The sequence below is a fragment of the Lissotriton helveticus genome, chromosome 3_2 (genome assembly GCF_964261635.1).
Source record: "Lissotriton helveticus chromosome 3_2, aLisHel1.1, whole genome shotgun sequence".
In the NCBI taxonomy this organism is placed as follows: Eukaryota; Metazoa; Chordata; class Amphibia; order Caudata; family Salamandridae; genus Lissotriton; species Lissotriton helveticus.
The window spans coordinates 288862356-288881567 of record NC_136062.1 but is presented as its reverse complement, the minus strand read 5'-3'; the positions used below and the strand labels follow the sequence as shown (position 1 = coordinate 288881567).

General features: G+C 46.0%; 1 protein-coding gene across 4 annotated transcripts in view; it reads left to right on the top strand.

The window, feature by feature from the left end:
* Positions 1-19212, top strand: part of ALPK3 (alpha kinase 3) — a 1275893-nt gene that overhangs the window by 1230203 nt on the left and 26478 nt on the right. For all 4 annotated transcript variants that reach the window (XM_078685238.1, XM_078685241.1, XM_078685239.1 and 1 more), the window contains one exon: positions 2208-2256. In XM_078685238.1, coding sequence (XP_078541364.1) covers positions 2208-2256 — 49 coding nt within the window. The remainder of the gene's footprint in view (positions 1-2207; positions 2257-19212) is intronic.

Sequence of the window (19212 nt, the reverse complement as noted above, 5' to 3'; positions counted from 1 at the left end):
CGTCAATGTGTCTTAATCCTGGGCCTGCGTGGGTCCTGTTTCAGTCAGCGCTCCATCGCTGTCGTCTCGAACTTTTACTTTGCCCCGGTACGGCACCACCTCAAGTACCCCTAAAGTGCTAATTGCTTCCAAGTGCTATTTTTCATTTATTCTTTTAAAATTCATATCTCAACTTTTATACATTGGATTTTTTTGTTTTGGTCTTGTTTTGTTAAGAATATAATAATCTGTTTTTTTACACCTGTTTAGAATCTTTTTATGATCTACTCATTGTGTTACTTTGTGTATGTTGCACAAATACTTTACACATTTTCTCTTTAGATAAGCCTGACTGCTCTGCGCCAAGCTAAACTAGGGTTGCACAGGCTATCTTTTAGTATGTATGTAACTTACCCTGACTAGAGTTGCGGCTCCTGCCTGACCTAGGTGCATACCTCAGCCTACCAGGAAGTCCAGGTCTAACACAGTCCATAAATAAGATGCCAATCTGTAAGTATGCAAATATAGTAAAGTATAATAAACTGGGATACACTCATTTCTGGCCTTTAACCCTGCTAGGTGCTTGTCGAATTGTTAGGCAATATCTGCTTAAATTCTTGGTGCCTTATGTATGCAGTAATATTCTGATTTCAATGGCTGAATGTCCATTGGTGCAGATGGAAATCAAAAAGAAACTGACATCAGCAATCGAGGTGGCACAGATATAGTGGCCCCGACATCACATACAGGGCAGGGCGGAGCTGACACAGAGCCAGACACCACCCACTGATGTTCGAGGGAATTGCTAAAAAAGTTTCTGCATCCAGTCTGGCGCCTGAGGAAATTCACAGGGGGAGGACTCTGCAGTTACATAGTCTCTACCAGAAAAGGCTTGAGAGAAGAAAAGTAACTTATTTGCCACTGCTCCCCGAGCCTAGGAATCCTCTCATCGGGCACCAAATCACTTGTAGCACCCATCACAATGATACTAACTACAAGATTATGCGCACCAAACACATCCTGGTTGATACAATTGGCGCTCTATTTCCATTACATAGGAAACTTCCTACCACTTGAGCTTTCTATATCATGATGTCCCTGAGGAATAATAAGTGGTTGGGAGCACTGTATTCTGGTATCACTGATTCAGGGCTGGACTATCCCTGAAGAGTGAACGTATGGCACCCTTCTTACTTTTCCTGAGTTCTAGTCTAGATTACCTGTGAACAGTATTGACTTCTATAGATTTCTCCAACTAAAAGCCTCACTTACTAGACTTGGTAGGCTGTGTCACCCATATTTACTTGGGGCCCTGCAACAGAATAATGAACAGGATCACTTGATAGTATAAATATAATAATTACTTACAAGTGCCAAAAAATGAATATGACAGTGACGTCAAGTGGAAGAATTGCTCTTGGATAAACAAGAGATGCTTACGTAAGTCTCTTCTCTCTTGCTCGTCATTTGTTTTCAAAGATTCCACCACGCTGGCAGAACCTAGTTTTCAGACTAATCACATAACTTATTTGAGACTTCTGATACTACACAAACGAGGCTTCCTACACTCCGATACTTGCTGGCAGTGCCAGGAATCACTGGGTAACCATTAGTTGGAAGCTCATTCATTCCTTTTGTGCTGAGGTATATAGTGTCAATATTGATTTGTTTCAGGTTGCTATTAACCTAGCTCGACAGTGGTTTGTGTAGAAGATTACTTAACCAGGGATCTACCCAAACTGGATGGATAACATATTCCTAAGACTTACTACTAGTTAACTGTAAAAATGTCTGATAAGATCTCTGTAAACACATCATAGTGTACATACTTGTTGGGTCGTGAATTGGAACATTAGTACTGCTGATAGCAGGACCAAAAATCATTTTGTCAAAATTAACAGCAAATGGCCTCTGAGTTTATTTAGACTATGCTATTACAGTAATTATTGTATTAGTATTTCTTGCATTCGTTTCCACCCTATAAATAATTTCATTCATTTCTGGATGTCAATCTATCTTACACATATATGTTATGATTTTGATCACTGTCACATGGAGCTGATGGAGAACTGACAACGGAAATGTCTTGTTAATTATGAATGTATGTACAATTTCACAACATTATGTGAAATAAAAATGTATTTGTTGGTTTTTATGCTAAACACTGTCACTTAAGTTTTATACTCATTTCTGTATCTACAAATTTTAAAGGTAATGCTATTTTTTAGGTGTCGGCTGGAAGATCACAAATGTGGCAATAGCAACCAAATCAAAAGGGTATGTGTTTTTTAAAATTTTTAGTTGAGAGGTTCACTCTGTAATATTAATGTGTGCTTTGAGTTATATTTTGCAACAACATGTACAGTATACTATAAACGCACAACATATTTTTTGTAATAAATGAAAAGAAAAAAACGAGCATTGGAACCTAATTCAATATTTCAGAGCTAAGTCAACAATTTCTTACTTAGTGAATGTTTGGTGGAACATCTGCGTTCTCCTCCGTTAATCAAATAAGTAAGACTTAAAGTACTCCTATAATCTGTGTCAGAACCCTTTTCAGGGGGCCTCGGGGCATGCAGAGTTTACTGGGCCTAACTGTGGTGGTTGCTGCCTTTCCCTCCTGATGTCCCACTGCCCGAACTATTATGGATTCTGAGCAGCTGAGAGCCAAGTACCCCTTTTACAGTTGACTCTGAGTGGTAGCTGTTTTCAAGCAGTCAATGCTCTCTTGGTTAGGGGGTGTAGATACAGGTCAGGAAACACAACTCATAACTCAAAGTGCAAACAGTACAAACATTAAATCAATGTAAAGTCAAATACTTGCTTTTATAATAAAAAAGTAGTATTGTATTTATAACTCTACACATGCAAAAACACGTGACATTCAGAAGCAAAAAGCCAATCTCATAGAGGTCGGGGCTCTAGTAATTGATAAGAAAATACCTGTTCCACCCTCCCTCATGTAACATGTTTGGGGTTATTCCCCATTCACTTGTGGCCGCATCTAAGGAAAGCTCACTATTAGGATGCACACCGGAGTTCCTGCTTTAACTCTTCAGAATTTAGTCAAAAGTGTTTATGGTGCACCAGCAGCACCATTAGCAGTGAATTTCCTGAGGGCTAACCAGCCCAGTTCCAGCCTTACCCACTGTCACAGCATGGAAGAGTTCAGCAGTGCAGTGGGTGCCCTCTGTATGAGCACCCATGGGACCTACTCTGCTCGTAGAAGTCGGGCTGCCTGCAGCCTACACAACAGCACCCAGCCAAGCCAGCTGTCTCTCCTGAGCCGCGCTTCCGGAGTTCTCTGAGTTGTCGGAGCTACTCCCAGGTTGTGAAGACGCTATAAGTTGGCTTTACTGAGCAGGTTGCAATGCTTTCTTCCGCTCCAGACTGGAACTCAGGGAGGGTGCCACATTTTTCATTGTGTCCTCTGCAGTCCTCAGTGGATAATCAGAGGTAATTCCCTCGCAGTACAGGTACAAACCGCCAAATGTAGCCCCAGTCTCTTCTTTGGGCAGCGGCCCAAATCCTTCTGCAACATTGGTACCGGCAGCCCCCATCTGGCTGCTCCAGTACTACATAGTACAGGCTCCTCAGGTACAAGGGCCCCCCAGAAGACAGTAACGCCTCAGCAATTCTTACAGTAGCATCTTGTCCGGAGGCCCCTTATGGCATACGCAGTCACCGCAGCACGGCAGTACGGGTTCATCCAGACCCGCACAACAATTAACTCACAGCTCAGTTCGCAGTGGCCCTCTCCTCAACTACTGGGGTTGTCGAACTGAAACTGCTCATGAGCAACAACTCTATTGGTGCACAGCTGAATTCTCACACCTCACACGGGGAGTCGTCACATTAATGCTTGCCACTGGACCTCGCTCCTTCAATGCTCTCCTCTTCCTCACTGGGCACACTGATCTTGGCAAGCAGGCAGGCGCTGGTGCTCCAGGCTCCAGGGCAGGTGGTCTTGCTTTCCTGGCTGATGTCCCCTCACCCAGCTGTGAGACTAGCAGGCCTTAGCACTCAGTCCTGGTCACAAGTCTTTCAGATCTTCCCCTTCTCACATAGCCTAGGTGCTTGCAGCTGACAATTTTTGTAGGTCTCATTCTGCCCTTTTTATGGTCCTTTTCCAGGCACCAAACGTGATTTAGGGTCTGAGTCTTCGAAGTTTTACGTTGAGGTTCCTTTGAAGTATACATTTCTCTTTTGCTTCTTTCCCCCTGAAAGTATGTGTGTCATAGCAGGCACGACTCCGAAGCTAATTGACCCACTACACAATTCATGGAAGTTACCAGAGTTCACACCTGGATGTTAGCCACAGTGATATGTGTATCAAAAGGTTAATACTAGGCCCTCATCCCCACTCTTTAGGAATACCTTATAAGAATCTTCTCCTTTCCTGAGATGTGTCCCAGCCCCTTCCTTGTGATCTAACACTGAATCAAAGAGCAGCCATCTTTCATGTCATGTATACGTCACAGGCATACATACACTCAGCACATGCACTAATCCTACTTGTACTACACAATACTGATCTATCCCGGTATTGTACCCTTTCCAGGTGCATGTACATCCAGCTTAGAGTCACTACTCCTGCTCTGCGCAGCACTCCATACATACCTGATGTAGGTCAAGGGTGATATAAGCAAACAGCAGCAGAACTTTTAAAAAGACCAGTGAACCTGTAAGCTTCACTCCAGTAGCACATGTTAAAAAGGTCCTGTTAACCACTACTGATCACTACACAGTATGCTGCCACCACTGCGCGTGTGATGCTTAACTCCTGGTGAAGGCAGTAGCCTACCACCACTATGAGGGTATCGCTTTGGGTGACCCTCCCAGTTCAACAAGACTGAAATCCGTGAACTAGGCTAATGCCATGGCACATACACATGATCTGTGTTTACCTATGATTAAAATATTAGCTTTAGGGATCCATGCAACCGTATAGTTGGGCATTCAGGCAGGGGTACACGTCTTCAACCATTCAGATGACTTTTTCATCCCAACAATCTGTTTTCAACTATTTTCACTAATGTACTGTATGTCCGATATACAGCTTATAAAAAGGTCTGAGTTAGGTAGCCACATTCCTTCTGTCACTTTTGGGAGAGGCTAACTAATTCTCACCCTCAGTTCTTAGGGTGCAAAAAAAGAATATCGAGGAAGAAATATCGAATTGCTCAAATATTGTGGGTCAGGAATATTGACAGAAAAGTCCTCGTGGTCAAGAATATTGATTTTAGGTAAGTAATATTGATTTAAAAAACATCGAACTGTTTAATACCGTTTGTAAAAATATAGTTGTTAAAAATATACATTTTTTTATTAATGTTATGTATTTTAGTATATATTTTATATGTGTGTGATTTTTTTTGTATATGAATTGTTTGTAATTTTATTTTATATGTAAAACATTTTGTAGTTATTAATTTTTTCAATTTAATATTGTGTTCTTAGTTTCTTAACAGGTGCTGGGTTTATAGGGGAATAGGGTGGGAAGTAATTTAATTATATAAAATGTATTGATTATTTATGGTTGTTATTATTATTTTTTTATTTGGAATTTGCTTTTTTAGTTCCGTAGCGGATTGTGGGTTTATAGGGGAATAGGGTGGGAAATAATTTAATTATATAAAATGTATTGAAGAATTTTTATTAATGTGATGTATTTTAGTATATATTTTATATGTGTGTGATGTTTGTTTTTTTGTATAAGAATTGTTTGTGTTTTTATTATATGTGTTAAAATGTTAGTAGTTATTAATTTTTTTTAATTTAATTCTGCGTTTTTAGTTCTGTAGCGGGTTGTGGGTTTATAGGGGAATAGGGTGGAAAGTAATTTATTTATATACCATTTATTGATTATTTATAGTAGTTATTACTATGTTTTTATTTGAAATTTGCGTTTTGGTTCTGTAGCGGGTTGTGGGTTTATATGGGAATAGGGTGGGAAGTAATTTAATTATATAAAATATATTGAATAATATCTATTTATTAATATTTGTTAATGTATGATGTTATTGTCTTAAATGTGTAAATTCATTTATTAATAATTGTTTAATAATTAGTTAAGTAATTTAAATTAATTAATTAGTAATTAATTATGGTAATTGTGTTATAAGTTTTAGGTGTGCGTTGTGGTGTTTATAGGTGTAAATGGTGTGAAGGTGGGGAAGTCATTCTTTTTATTTATTAATTATTAATTAGATGTTAATTATTTAGTAATTAATGATGGTAACTGTGTAATTAATTTTAGGTGTGTGTTGTGGTGTTTATAGGGGTAAATGGTGTGAAGGTTGGGAAGTCATTCTTTTTACTTATAAATTATTAATTAGTTAATTAATTAGTAATTAATGATGGTAATTGTGTAATTAATTTTAAGTGTGTTGTGTGTTTATAGGTTTAACTGGTGGGAGAGTGGGAAGTAATTTATTTTTTATTTTTTATTAATGAATGATTAATAATTTGTTAATTAATTATGGTAATTGTGTCATTAATTGTAGGTCTGCGTTGTGGATATTATAGTTTTAAAGAGTGTGTACTCAATGAATGTTTATTATCTTTTTTATTAATAATATATTTTAAGCTCATTAATTATGTTAATTATGGAGATAAATGTAAATAAAAATGTTGATGTCTTCTTTTTTTCATTGGTGTGGTGTTATAGGGTAGGAAATAAAATACATTTATGTTTTAAATAATGTGTTTGTTTTTTGAATATTTGCTCTTTTTAAATAAATATTGTTAACAAATGTATTTATTAATTTACTTTATATAATAATTGTAGCTTTTTGTTAAATGTAATTAACATTATGGGGCCGATTCCGATTAGGTAAAATCCAGTCCGAATCGCCTTACGGAGCTTTTTTTCCGTACGATTCGTACGCAGAACCGTACCCGTACGTACGATGTGCACTCAATGCAGTTCTCCGTACGAATCGTACAAAAGACCGTACGATTCAAGAAACCGTACAGATCGCACTCGGAACACGCTGTACGCAATGCTTGTACGGATCGCAGCAGCCTTTTACGACCCAGCAAGTACAATTCGTTTGGACACCACTCCGTACGACTCTTTTTTTACGGTGCGTACACCCCTTGAATTCAGGGGTACGGTGCGTATGTTATTGTGTGGCTCTCCTTACGAATTGTCTATATGCGATGTTTACCGTACAAATCGCGTACACAATCCCCGGTCCGGAACGTTCTTGGGCGATCGTACAGCATGTTTACGAATCGTACGGTTCACTGTACGGGTGTATGTCGTACGGATTTTCCCTTGTCTTTCGTACGGTTCGCAAGGATTCGGACGGTGTTTTGAGCTACGGATCGTGCTACGCGATTCGAACGGATTACTACGATTCGTACGGAAACGGCTACGAATACGAATCGTCGTACGGATTCGTTTCCCGAATCGGAATCGGCCCCTATATTTGTTCCTTTATATGCTTAATATATTTAATTGTATATTTTAAAAATTGTTTATTTATTTTAAGATTATTTAATTTGTTTTCATTTTTTTAAATGTTATTAGTAATTTTTGCTTCTCTGCTATCCAATACTTTCCAGTCATTGGAGTGGGAAAAGTAATTTTTAACCCTCTGCTATCCAATACTTTCCCTACTGTTTCACTCCCTGGAGTGTGAATAGTAATTTCTCCAGTATTGGGGTGTCTTTCATAGATTCACATGCCTGAATCATTCCCCGTCGTCAGAGTGGGAGTCCCAATCCGACGACGGGGAATGATTCAGGCATGTGAATCTATGAAAGACACCAATACTGGAGAACCACAGATTACAGGTAAGTAACTTTTGTTCTTTTCCCTTCTGCTATCTAGCGCTTTCCCTACTGTTGCACTTTCTGGAGTGGGAATAGTCATTTTTACCCCTCCGCTATCCAACACTTTTCCTACTGTTACACTCACTGAAGTGGGAATAGTCATTTTTAAATCGATTTTTTTACACCTATATTTTTTACTTCGATATTTTTGACTCAATATTTTTGACCTGTTTTAGCAGAGGGAGTCGATATATTTACAATCTATATATTTTTTTCGATATTTTTACCATCGATGTTTTTAGCATTGATATTCTATCAGGGAACCATTTCTGAGATGCAGATCAGTAGAAATGGGCTAGACTATGAGATTGAATGCTGGGTGGGTATAGCTAATACAAACGAACAAATGAAGGATGAGCATAGCAGTTGAGTATAAGTTCATTATTTCTTATTCTTCCACTTGGCTTCCTTTTACTGATAACTAGTGGGAGTGGATTAGCAATCAAAATATAATTTAGATATGATGATAGTCTTCGTTTGGGCCAGGCTTCATATAAGTATGTTGCAAAGATTAGTTTGGCCAAAAAGTTAGTATCGGCTCTGCAAATATTTACACAATGAGTACCTTATTCTAACAAATTCTACATAGTATTCCAAACAATTGAAGGCAGTAATTGTGGTTGTAGAACATTCAGATTGGTAGAGTATAACTAACTTGTCTTTCCGCTTCCTTTCATTTTCCAATCCTGCCTCTACAAAGTAGATTATCTTTCTTGTAGCATAATTTAGGATCTGTTTCGTCAAATCAATTGTGAAATTACCAACAAAATGTCCTGTTAGCTAAGCAAATGATGCATTTGTCATGAGTTTGTGTGGCTATGTTGCAAGTACACCTATACTGTATGACCCAGTGATCAAATTCATAAAGATGAATTGACGAACTGTGCCTGTAAAGAGATGAAATGTGACCTGCAGGTCACAAAGATGTTATTAGTGGTGCTTAACACACTGAACCATCTGCTTATTTTCTGAATACATCCTTATTCCCTTTTCTCTAAAGATCAGCTTATATATATGTTTTAAATAATAATCATATTGTCCCCAAATTCTAGCTTTTCAATTAAAACAAATATATTTTTTCTAAAATAATAGCTTTTCATGTTCTGGAACTGCATGAACAGTTTTCACAAATATCAGTATTCATATTATAAGTAAACACATGAATTTGATCCACAAATACCTTTCTTTCGGTGTTTTTATTTAATGAATATACACACCGCTATCATAGTCCAGGTATTTGATTTTATTTTCTCAGCTACACCCTTAGATGAAAATCATCTCTATCATATGAGCGGCTGTACCTCATCATATGTTAGTCTATGTCATAATGTGCCCTGCTACCCATATGCCCCTGAATGCCCCCACATGGAAGTCAGTTCCAGTTTATGCATCTTGACATAAGTATTCCCTGTCATATTTCAGTCAATGATATGATGAAGTCAGATATCTCGCATTTACCAGCCTATGTCACTTGGTGCCCAGGAACCCATCTTATGCCAGTCAATGTGTGATCTGCCTCCGGTATTCCCGTGTGCCAATCAATGCCCTTATGTTGCCTATGTATCCTCCAAATGCCAGTCAAGACATGGTGTTCCATGGCATCCCCAGCTTTCAGGCTTTGCCATGATGCCCCCCAGTTATGCTCTTTATGTTGGTGAATGCTATTGTGTGTCCCAAGTATCCCCCTTATGTCACATAATGGCATACTCTTCCTTACTTATCGCCCATGTGACAGACATTTCCATGATGAGCGGCAGATAGCCCCACATGCCAATCAATTCATGATGTACTCCAATTATTGCCCATACACCAATCTATGTCACAATATTTCTGCGATAAGTCGTACATGAAAGTTAATGCCACGATATGTTAGCTAATCCTCATATTTTGGAAAACATGTTTCCCAGATATCCTCTGTGTTAGACCTGGCATATTTGACGTGGTTCCCCTAACTTTTGCCTTTTTACCTCCTGTTTTTGACTGTTTAGCTGAACTTCTTTTTTGCTGGTTGTAGAACTATGTGCACTTTTTCACTGCTGACCAGTGCTAAAGTGCATGTGCTCTGTATCTAAAATGTGATAACAATTTGTTTATCGGTGATTGGCATATTTGATTTACCTATAAATCCCTAGTACAGTTCATTACATGCACTCAGGGCCTATAAATCAAATGCTAATGTTGGGCCTACAGTACTGATTGTGCCACCCTTGTTGTATTTTTATTTTTTTATTGTTAATTTGCTCAGTACATCTTCTTTCACATATATTACAGTAAACTTGAACACACTCCTTTTGCATCATAAATACAACATATTTCCCACTTTGTCATAACCCTTCATCAACTGTTGTTGTGTCAACCCTAGGAAACAGCACGCCCTTTCTTCATGTACTTTCACCACCCGCCTAATTTTCCCTTGGAGCTTATATTTCAATTTAAATTCCTCTGTACGTTTTCCACTCCCCCCATATTTTGTCCCATTTCCGTGAGCAACCTCTAGCTGCGTAGGTTACCTTTTCAGCCCCTTAGCACCAGTCTAAATCTTCTTCCCAGTCCTGCAGGTCCAGTGTTCTGGATGCCCCCCACCCCTGGCAATATTTTATTTCGCCACAATAGCTGCTATTTTCAGCCTGATCAGTACATATTGGGGCACTCTATTTCACCCTTTACACATAGTAGTAGCGATCTTGGTTCTAATGGAAACTCCTCTGACGAGACTAAGTAGCCCATTTAAACATGTCTCAGGCCTGCCATTTGAGAGCCTGTTTGTGCAGTTTTAAACTGTCATGTTGACCTTGCAAGTTAACCTACTTCCTAGGCCCAGACCTTCCTTTTTATTACATAGGTCAGCCCTAGGGTATGCCCCAGACAGCCCATGGTCAGGGTGCAATGTACCTAAAACGTAGGACATGTGCTGGTAGTGAAGTACTCTTAAATCTGAAAGAGACATGTTAGTATTAGATTCCTTACGTTAGAATATCCCCAGGCGTCAGACTGGATCCGGAAACTTTTGCGTAGCAGTACCCTTGCGCGTCGGTAGGCGTCGTCTGCGGCTCCGCGTCCGTCGTCGGCGCCGTGATGACGTCTTCAGAGTACTTAGACGCTGCCTCCGCGTGCTGACGTCAGTTCTTCTTTTTTTTCCGCGCCAGCAAGCGCAGATTTGGAAAAAGCAGTAACCCTAGTCAATTTTTTACTAACTTTTTGATCGATTTTTGATCGTTTTTCGAAGTCTTTCCGACTCCGATTGGTGCCGTAGGGATGCCCGGTTTTAAGCACTGCGAGGATTGCGACCGCCTGATGCCGGTGACGGATCCTCACCACCTGTGTTTGACCTGTCTAGGCGTTGATCACGACGACAAGGCCTGCTCCGACTGCCGGGCCCTCTCTTCGAAAGCCAGGCGGGAGCGGTCCCGCAGGCGACTCAAACTCCGGCAGTCGGTCCCGCGCCGCGAGAGGTCCCGGTCCCACGGGAGGTCGAGGGACAGGTCGCGGGCTCGGAGCCAACACAGCTCCGAGGGTAGGCCGCACTCCTCCGGGTCGAAGTCGTCGTCAGCTAAGAGGCACAAGAAGTCCAAGAGGCGTCATCGCTCTGCGGACTCCCCCCGACGCTCGTGCGATGCGGCCGGGGGTTCAGGTGACACCACCCACGCGGCTCCGTCGGAGTCGCGGGCGCCGCGTTCAGCCCCACACCCTCCGGTCCCTGGGCTCAACGCGACGCCGGAAGAAATCGAGCGCTTCCTCATGGCCATGAGGAAACTCTCTCCTCCGACGGGCTCCGCGGCGCCTTCGAGCCCAGCGGACCCGTCTGGGACCCCTAGCGGGTCGGGGGTTTCGGCCCCGACGCCGTCGGGTGCTTTGGTCCCGACGCCGCCGACGCCTTCGAGCCCGGCGCCGCAAGTTCCCGCTCTCCCGACGGCGCCGGCGCCTTCGGGCCCGGCGCCGCGGGACGCCGCTAGACCTTCTTCGGGATCTGGATCGTCGCCGGTGGACCTTACGACCTCCCCGGCGTCAGACCATCAGGTGTCGCCTCCGGTGCCGTCCTCGGGCGGCGCCGTCCCCGAGGCTCCCTTCATTGCTGTTCCGGCGTCAGGACGGCCCCGGTGGGCGCCGCTCCAGACGTCGTTTGGAGAGTTTCACTTCTATGAACAGGCCCCATTAGTTGAGAACCCTGAGTTTCAAGATATGGGTGCTGAAGAGGATTGGGAGGGGTCTGAGGACACACTGACCAGAGAGTGTCAGTCTCATGAGGACTGGACAGGAGACCTTGGGGAGGCCAGTGGCCTGGACACCTCTCCAGACACTGGTTTTGTCTCCCCTCCTACCGTGGCTTCGGAGGAGGGGGCAACCTACAGTGTGGTGTTGATGAGGGCTGCCAAGGCCTTGGGCCTTGAGCTCCCCGTCGTGGCCGTGAGGACTAATCTCCTCACTGAGGTCCTTAAACCGTGGTCAATCTCGGCCGAGCCTCTGCTGCCCTTTAATGAGGCCTTGACCGACGTTCTTCTGGGAACTTGGTCCAAGCCCGCTACGGGTTCGCCCGTAGATAGGAACGTGGCCAGACGCCACCGCCCCGCCCCGGGCGACCCATGTTTCCTGTCCACCCACCCTACCCCCGAGAGCCTGGTCATCCAGGCCTCTAATTCCCAGACCGCATTCCCGTCGGCACCGCCGGACACGGAATCCAAGAGGTACGAGCAGTACGGCAAAAAGATCTTCTCGTCCCTAAGTCTGGGACTGCGGTCTTCAAACACCGCATGCCTCTTGGGCCGCTACACCCACTCTCTGTGGGATACGGTCGCGGAAGTGCTGCCAGAGTGTCCGTTGGAGGTACGGGCCAAACTCGGCCAAGCCCTTGTGGAGGGCCGGGATGCAGCCAAATATTCCATACGGTGTGGGCTGGATACCACCGACTCACTGGGTAGAGCAATGGCAACGACGGTGGCGGTCAGACGCCACGCCTGGTTGAGATCCGCCAACTTTTCGGCCGATGTCCAGAACACATTGATGGACATGCCGTTCGATGGCCGTCGCCTCTTTGGCGACAAGGCAGACCATGCGCTCGTGCGCTTTAAGGACTCCAGGGCTACGGCCAAGTCCTTGGGCCTCTCGGCCCCGCGCCAGCAATCGGCTGCCTTTCATTCCTTTCGTGGCCACGGAAGGGGTGTACCCACACGTGCCGCCAGCCACGCTCCGCAGGGTAATACCCAACGCGGTGGCGGCCGTGGGAACCGCCGTCCCGGCGGTCGGGGACAACGGCGAGGTCAGTCCACACCTTCCCCCGCAGCATCCGCCTCAAAACCCTCCTAGTCCGTGCTTTCAGGCCCATGTGACGCCAGTGGGGGGCAGGGTTCGCCATCACCTCCTCCACCGTCACTTCGGACAGGTGGGTGCTGCAGATCGTCCGAAGGGGCTACTCCCTCCCCTTCGAAGCGACTCCTCCAGCCATGCCACCGCAGAACCACCGTGTATCGGGGGATCATTTGTGACTTCTGCAGGAGGAAGTTACGGCCCTCTTGGCCAAGGGGGCCATCGAGCGCGTTCCTGGGCCAGAAGTAGGGTGTGGTTGCTACTCCCACTACTTTCTGGTACCCAAGAAGGGCAAAGGGGGCCTACGCCCTATCTTGGACCTACGGAACGTCAACGGCTTCCTCCGGAAGGAGAAGTTCAAGATGCTGACACTGGCTCAGGTCCTAGCTGCCCTGGACCCAGGAGACTGGATGGTAGCGTTGGACTTGCAGGACGCTTATTTCCACATCCCCGTCCTGCCGGCCCACCCACGCTACCTGCGGTTCACGGTTGGCCACAAGCACTTTCAGTATACCGTGCTCCCCTTCGGCCTTACCAGCGCCCCACGGGTGTTCACAAAGGTAATGGCGGTGGTCGCAGCTCATCTGCGCAGGTTAGGGGTTTCAGTCTTCCCCTACCTCGACGACTGGTTGTTGAAGGCGGGCTCGCCCCAGGCAGTCGTCAGCCACCTCCAGACTACGGCAGATCTCCTGCATCGGCTGGGGTTCTCGATCAATGTGCCGAAGTCACACCTGTGCCCCTCTCAGAAGCTCCTTTTCATCGGAGCGGTTCTCGACTCGGCGCAGTTTCGGGTTTATCCCCCCGAGCAGCGGGTCCGGGATATTCAGGCTCTGATTCCCATCTTTCAGCCGTTATCCCGGGTCTCGGTCAGGTTGACGCTGCGGCTTCTGGTGCTGATGGCCTCCTGCATCCTGCTGGTGCATCACGCCAGGTGGCGGATGCGGGCTCTGCAGTGGGACCTGAAGTTTCAGTGGGCCCAGCATCAGGGCAACCTATCCGACCACGTCCTGATCTCGTAGGGCACTACGAGACAGCTGCAGTGGTGGCTCACGGACCGCGATTGGGTCAGCGGCAGATCCCTCTCCCTTCCTCAACCGGAGCACGTAGTTGTGACGGATGCGTCCCTCTAGGGCTGGGGAGGCCACATGGGAGAGGCGGAGATTAGAGGCCTCTGGTCTCCGGCGGAAGCCCGACTCCACATCAACCTGTTGGAGTTACGGGCGATTCGTCTAGCACTGAAAGCATTCTGTCCGGGGGAGTGTAGTGCAGGTGTTCACGGACAACACCACCGCCATGTGGTACTGCAACAAACAGGGCGGGGTGGGGTCGTGGACCCTTTGCCAGGAGGCTCTGCGCCTCTGGCAATGGCTGGAACGCCAGGGCGTGACCCTGGTGGCTCAACACCTGGCAGGTTCTCTGAACGCCAGGGCGGACGAGCTCAGCCGTCGGTGCATGATGGATCACGAATGGCATCTGAACTCGGACGTGGCGCAAGGCCTCTTTCAGAAATGGGGAGAGCCTTGGTTAGATCTATTCGCCACCGAAGAGAACGTGCAATGTCATCAGTTCTGCGCGTTGGAATTTCCAAGGCGGCACTCGCTCGGCGACGCTTTTCGTCGCGTGTGGAGCTGCGGTCTACTGTACGCCTTTCCGCCTATACCACTTCTGCCCAGAGTGCTGAAGAATATCAAGCGCGACCGGGCCCAAGTCATCCTTGTGGCTCCAGACTGGGCACGAAGGCACTGGTATCCAGAGCTACTCAGTATGTCAGTCGATCCCCCGGTTCGTCTGCCTCTTCAGGAGGACCTTCTGTCGCAGCAGCAGGGGACGGTCCTCCACCCGAACCTGTCCAGTCTCGACCTCCATGCTTGGAGATTGAGCGGCGACAGCTGAGGCCATTTGACTTGCCTCCTGAAGTCTGTAAAGTCATTCTGGCAGCCAGGCGGCCCTCTACAAAGTCGGTATACGCCTGCAGGTGGAACAGATTTGTGGCATGGTGCACAGCAAAGGCTGTGGATCCTCTTGCTGCCCCTCTCTCCGAGGTTCTTCTCTGCCTTCTTTCTCTTGCCCAGCAGGGCTCTGCTCTGGGCACTATCAAGGGCTACTTTTCTGCCCTTTCGGCCTTTCTGAGGCTGCCTGATCAACCTTCTTTGTTCAAGTCCCCTATTGTAAACAGATTTCTTAAGGGTATCACACACACGTTTCCTCCTGTTCCGTTTGTGACGCCTCAGTGGGACTTGAACCTGGTTCTTACATTTCTGATGTGCGCTCCCTTTGAGCCACTTCACAACTGTCCTCTACACCTTCTAACTCTGAAGACTGCCTTCCTGGTTGCCATCACCTCTGCCAGGAGAGTGAGTGAGCTCCAGGCCCTTTCTTGTACTCCACCTTTCCTTTCTGTCCATCCGGACAAAGTGGTGTTGCGTACTAAGCCATCTTTCCTGCCCAAGTTTGTCACGGCCTTCCACATCGGGCAGTCTATCACCTTGCCAACCTTCTTCCAGCCACCGCATCCCTCTAAAGAGGAAGAGCGGCTCCACCGTCTGGACCCAAAACGTGCGCTCTCATTTTACTTGGATCGCACACGCCAGTTCCGGGTGGATGACCAACTCTTTGTTGGTTACGTGGGCGCGAAGAAGGGGAAAGCGGTGCACAAGAGGACCATCTCCCGGTGGATCATCTTGTGTATCCAGGCATGCTACGTCTTGGCTAAAAAGGAGCCCCCTGTTGGATTGCAGGCTCACTCTACCCGTGCCACGGCGACTACAACTACCCTGGGCCGGGGAGTGCCCTTACAAGACATCTGTCAGGCAGCTACGTGGGCATCGCTGCAGACGTTTGCAAGACACTACTGCCTGGACAGCCAAGTCCGGAGGGATGGCTTCTTTGGCCGTTCTGTCCTCCAGGACTTTCTGGTGTGATTATTGGTTTGCAGACCCACCACCGGGGTTGGTATTGCTGGGGTATCTATTCTAAGGTAAGGAATCTAATACTAACGTGTCTCTTTCAGATGCACAAGTTACTACTTGTGTAACGATATATCTGTAAGAGACATTAGTTAGTATTAGATTCCTTACCGACCCACCCATCCTCCCCGTTCTGCGAACCGATATCTAGAGTTAGGGTTACCCCCTTTCAGGGCCCTAGTTTCAATGGCACCAGTGTTGGTTTTTCGACATGGCTCTGCGTCTCTGGCGCGGAAAAGCTGTGTCTAAGAACTGACGTCAGCACGCGGAGGCGGCGTCTAAGTACTCCGACGACATCATCACGGCGCCCACGACGCCGATGACGGACGCGGAGCCTCAGACGACGCCTACCGACGCGCAAGGGTACTGCTACGCAAAAGTTTCCGGATCCAGTCTGACGCCTGGGGATATTGTAAGGTAAGGAATCTAATACTAACTAATGTCTCTTACAGATATATCGTTACACAAGTAGTAACTTGTACATTAGTGTTTCACTACCGCAAGGCCTATCTCTCCCATTCAATAACATTGGAGCTGCCTTGTAACATTTTTAAGTGTAGCTTCCAATTTGGAAAATATAGGAAAACCAAAGTTGATGTCTTTGGACTCACAATTTAAAAACACATCTTTTAGTTGTTAGTTTTTCTATTTTAGTTCTGAAAATGCCACTTTTAGAAAGTTAGCATTTTCTTACTTATGTCATTTGGTGCCTTCTGCCTGTCTCTGGAATACATGTCTGGGGTGGGTGACAGCTTGCTTCCTGCATTTCCTCTAGACAGCCCCACTCAAAGGAAGGGTAGGTGTGCCTGAGTGGTCATCTGCATGTTGATGGGTCTGCCTGAGCAGGATGAGGGGGAATAGCTGACACTTCTACCTGAAAGGGCTGTGTCTTGTCCCCACAGAAAGGGTTGCCTACCCCCCCTGTAGTGAGTCTGGAGCCAGGGCAGGATCTTGTGCACTACAAAGATCTTTCTTTGAAGTGTCACTGTTTCTAACACCATGTGCTCAGAAGACTCCTGGAACTAAGGTCATTCTGCCAGGAAGAAGAGCTACTGTACTGTAGGAGGGACTGCCACTTTGCTACCTGTTTTGCTGTGTTGGGCTGCTGCTGGGTGCTTCATGCCTGAAAGTGAGAAGGACTGACTGTACCTGCTCTCTACATCCTAAGGACTTAATTGTCTCCAAGGGCTTGTCGGCTTGCCTTCTGTTGCTGCAGTCTCAGTGATATCAAAGACTTCACCTTTAAACTTCAACCCAGCACCTGGACTTTACTTGCTGTAAGTCTTGCTCTACCAAGTGGTGCCAATCCAGTTCAGGGCCCTTGAATGTGTGGTTAAAGTGCTGCATCTGCCAGTACCTGCACTTCGATATCTCTGCACCGATCAGACACCAATGTATCACCTGCTGCAACATCAGAATCGACGCATCACCGCCGCTGCGAGGTTTGGACTCAGCGAACTGCTCTCAGCACCGGTGCAGAGCCTCCAAAATCACTGCTTCAGGTATCAACACATCGCTGCCAGCGTGAGGAAAATATCAACACATTATCTCTAGCGTGGAATAACTCAGTGCATTGCCCTCACATTCCGAACTCAGAAGCAAAGCTTCGCCACTACTACATTTCTGTCTGCGACAAGGATTAAGGTTATCCAGTATTGGGGTATCTTTCATAGATTCACATGCTTAGAATCATCCCCGCCGATGAGGTGGGAGTCTCGCGGTACAATAAACCATATACATTATAGTCACAATAACATTATACCATAGGCTACAGTGTGAGGAAAAGTCACTACAATAGCCTATCTCAGTCTTTTTGTAAAAAGAACCAAACTTGGAAACCAGCCAATCAGGCAGCAGCATCCTCTAAAACCATCCCCACAGAGAGGCAAAGCATCAGATTTACTTCCGCACCTCGTGTGTTAGGGAGTATCCCTGAGCTCTGCTCAGTTTTTTCCTTTGGCCTGTATTTCTGAGAGGAGAATATGTCTGATTCTAAGAAGAGCTTATTTTTGGCCTGTTCTTCCTGTGGGAAGAAAAGACTTCACTTTGAGGACCCTCATAAAGAGTGTATTTATTGCCTCTACCCAGCACACAAAGTCAAAGACTGCCGGATCTGCAGAACCTTTCCTGCAAAGACTTTGAAGGATGGTGAAGGACACCTGCTGGTTTGGCTGGAGAAATTGAAATCATCTGAAGGGGTTTCTGAAGGTGAAGGAAGTCAGGTGTCCACCTTCATCTCCAAGAAGAGAGATACATCTGGAGATCCTCCTGAAAAAATGAGTAAGACCTTAAAAACTTCATCTTCTGAAGCAGGTCAGTCCTCCTCTCAAAAAGAGAAAAAGAAGTCTCTTCTGAGGAGAAATCTAGAGATAAGGTGAAGGTTTCTCAGAAAACTACCTTAAAATCTCTGCAGGACCCTCCGTCGACAGCTAGAACATCTTCGTCGACGAGGAAATCACCTCAAAAGGTGAGTGGATCTTCAGCGTTGAAGAAAATTACACCGTCGACGAAGTCTTCGTCGACGGCGCTGTCCACGAGAGTCCCTACGCCGTCGATAATTCACATCTCGTCGACTCCTGCTTCGTCGTCGAGGATCACGGTGACAAAGATTCTACCATCGGCGACAAGCATCCCGACGACAACGAACCCACCCACCGTCGACGACGATACCGTCGACGAGCCCATTGTCGACGACGACGATGCCGTCGACGGGCCAACCGTCGACCACGATACCGTCGACAAGCCTACCGTTGACGATGATGCCGCCGATGACCTCTCCGTCGACGATCATTATTCCGTCGTCGGCGAGTCTACCGTCGACGACGACTTCAACCATGACATCGACGGCCACATCGTCGACGATGTCTTTTCCGTCGACGACAACCATGATCACAACGTCGACAATGCCAACTGTTGCAGCAATTTCAGCGGAATATGAGTCACCTTCAACATATATTTCTGCTACTTTGAGGCGTAAAAAACCCTCACCTTTGCAATTTACGCCTATTCTGAGTTCTAAATTGTCGTCTAACAGGCAATTTTATCATGATGTGTCCCACATTTCACCTTTGCCTCCCAGCCATTAGTTAGAGGACTCTGAAGATGATGATGATCCTTATGG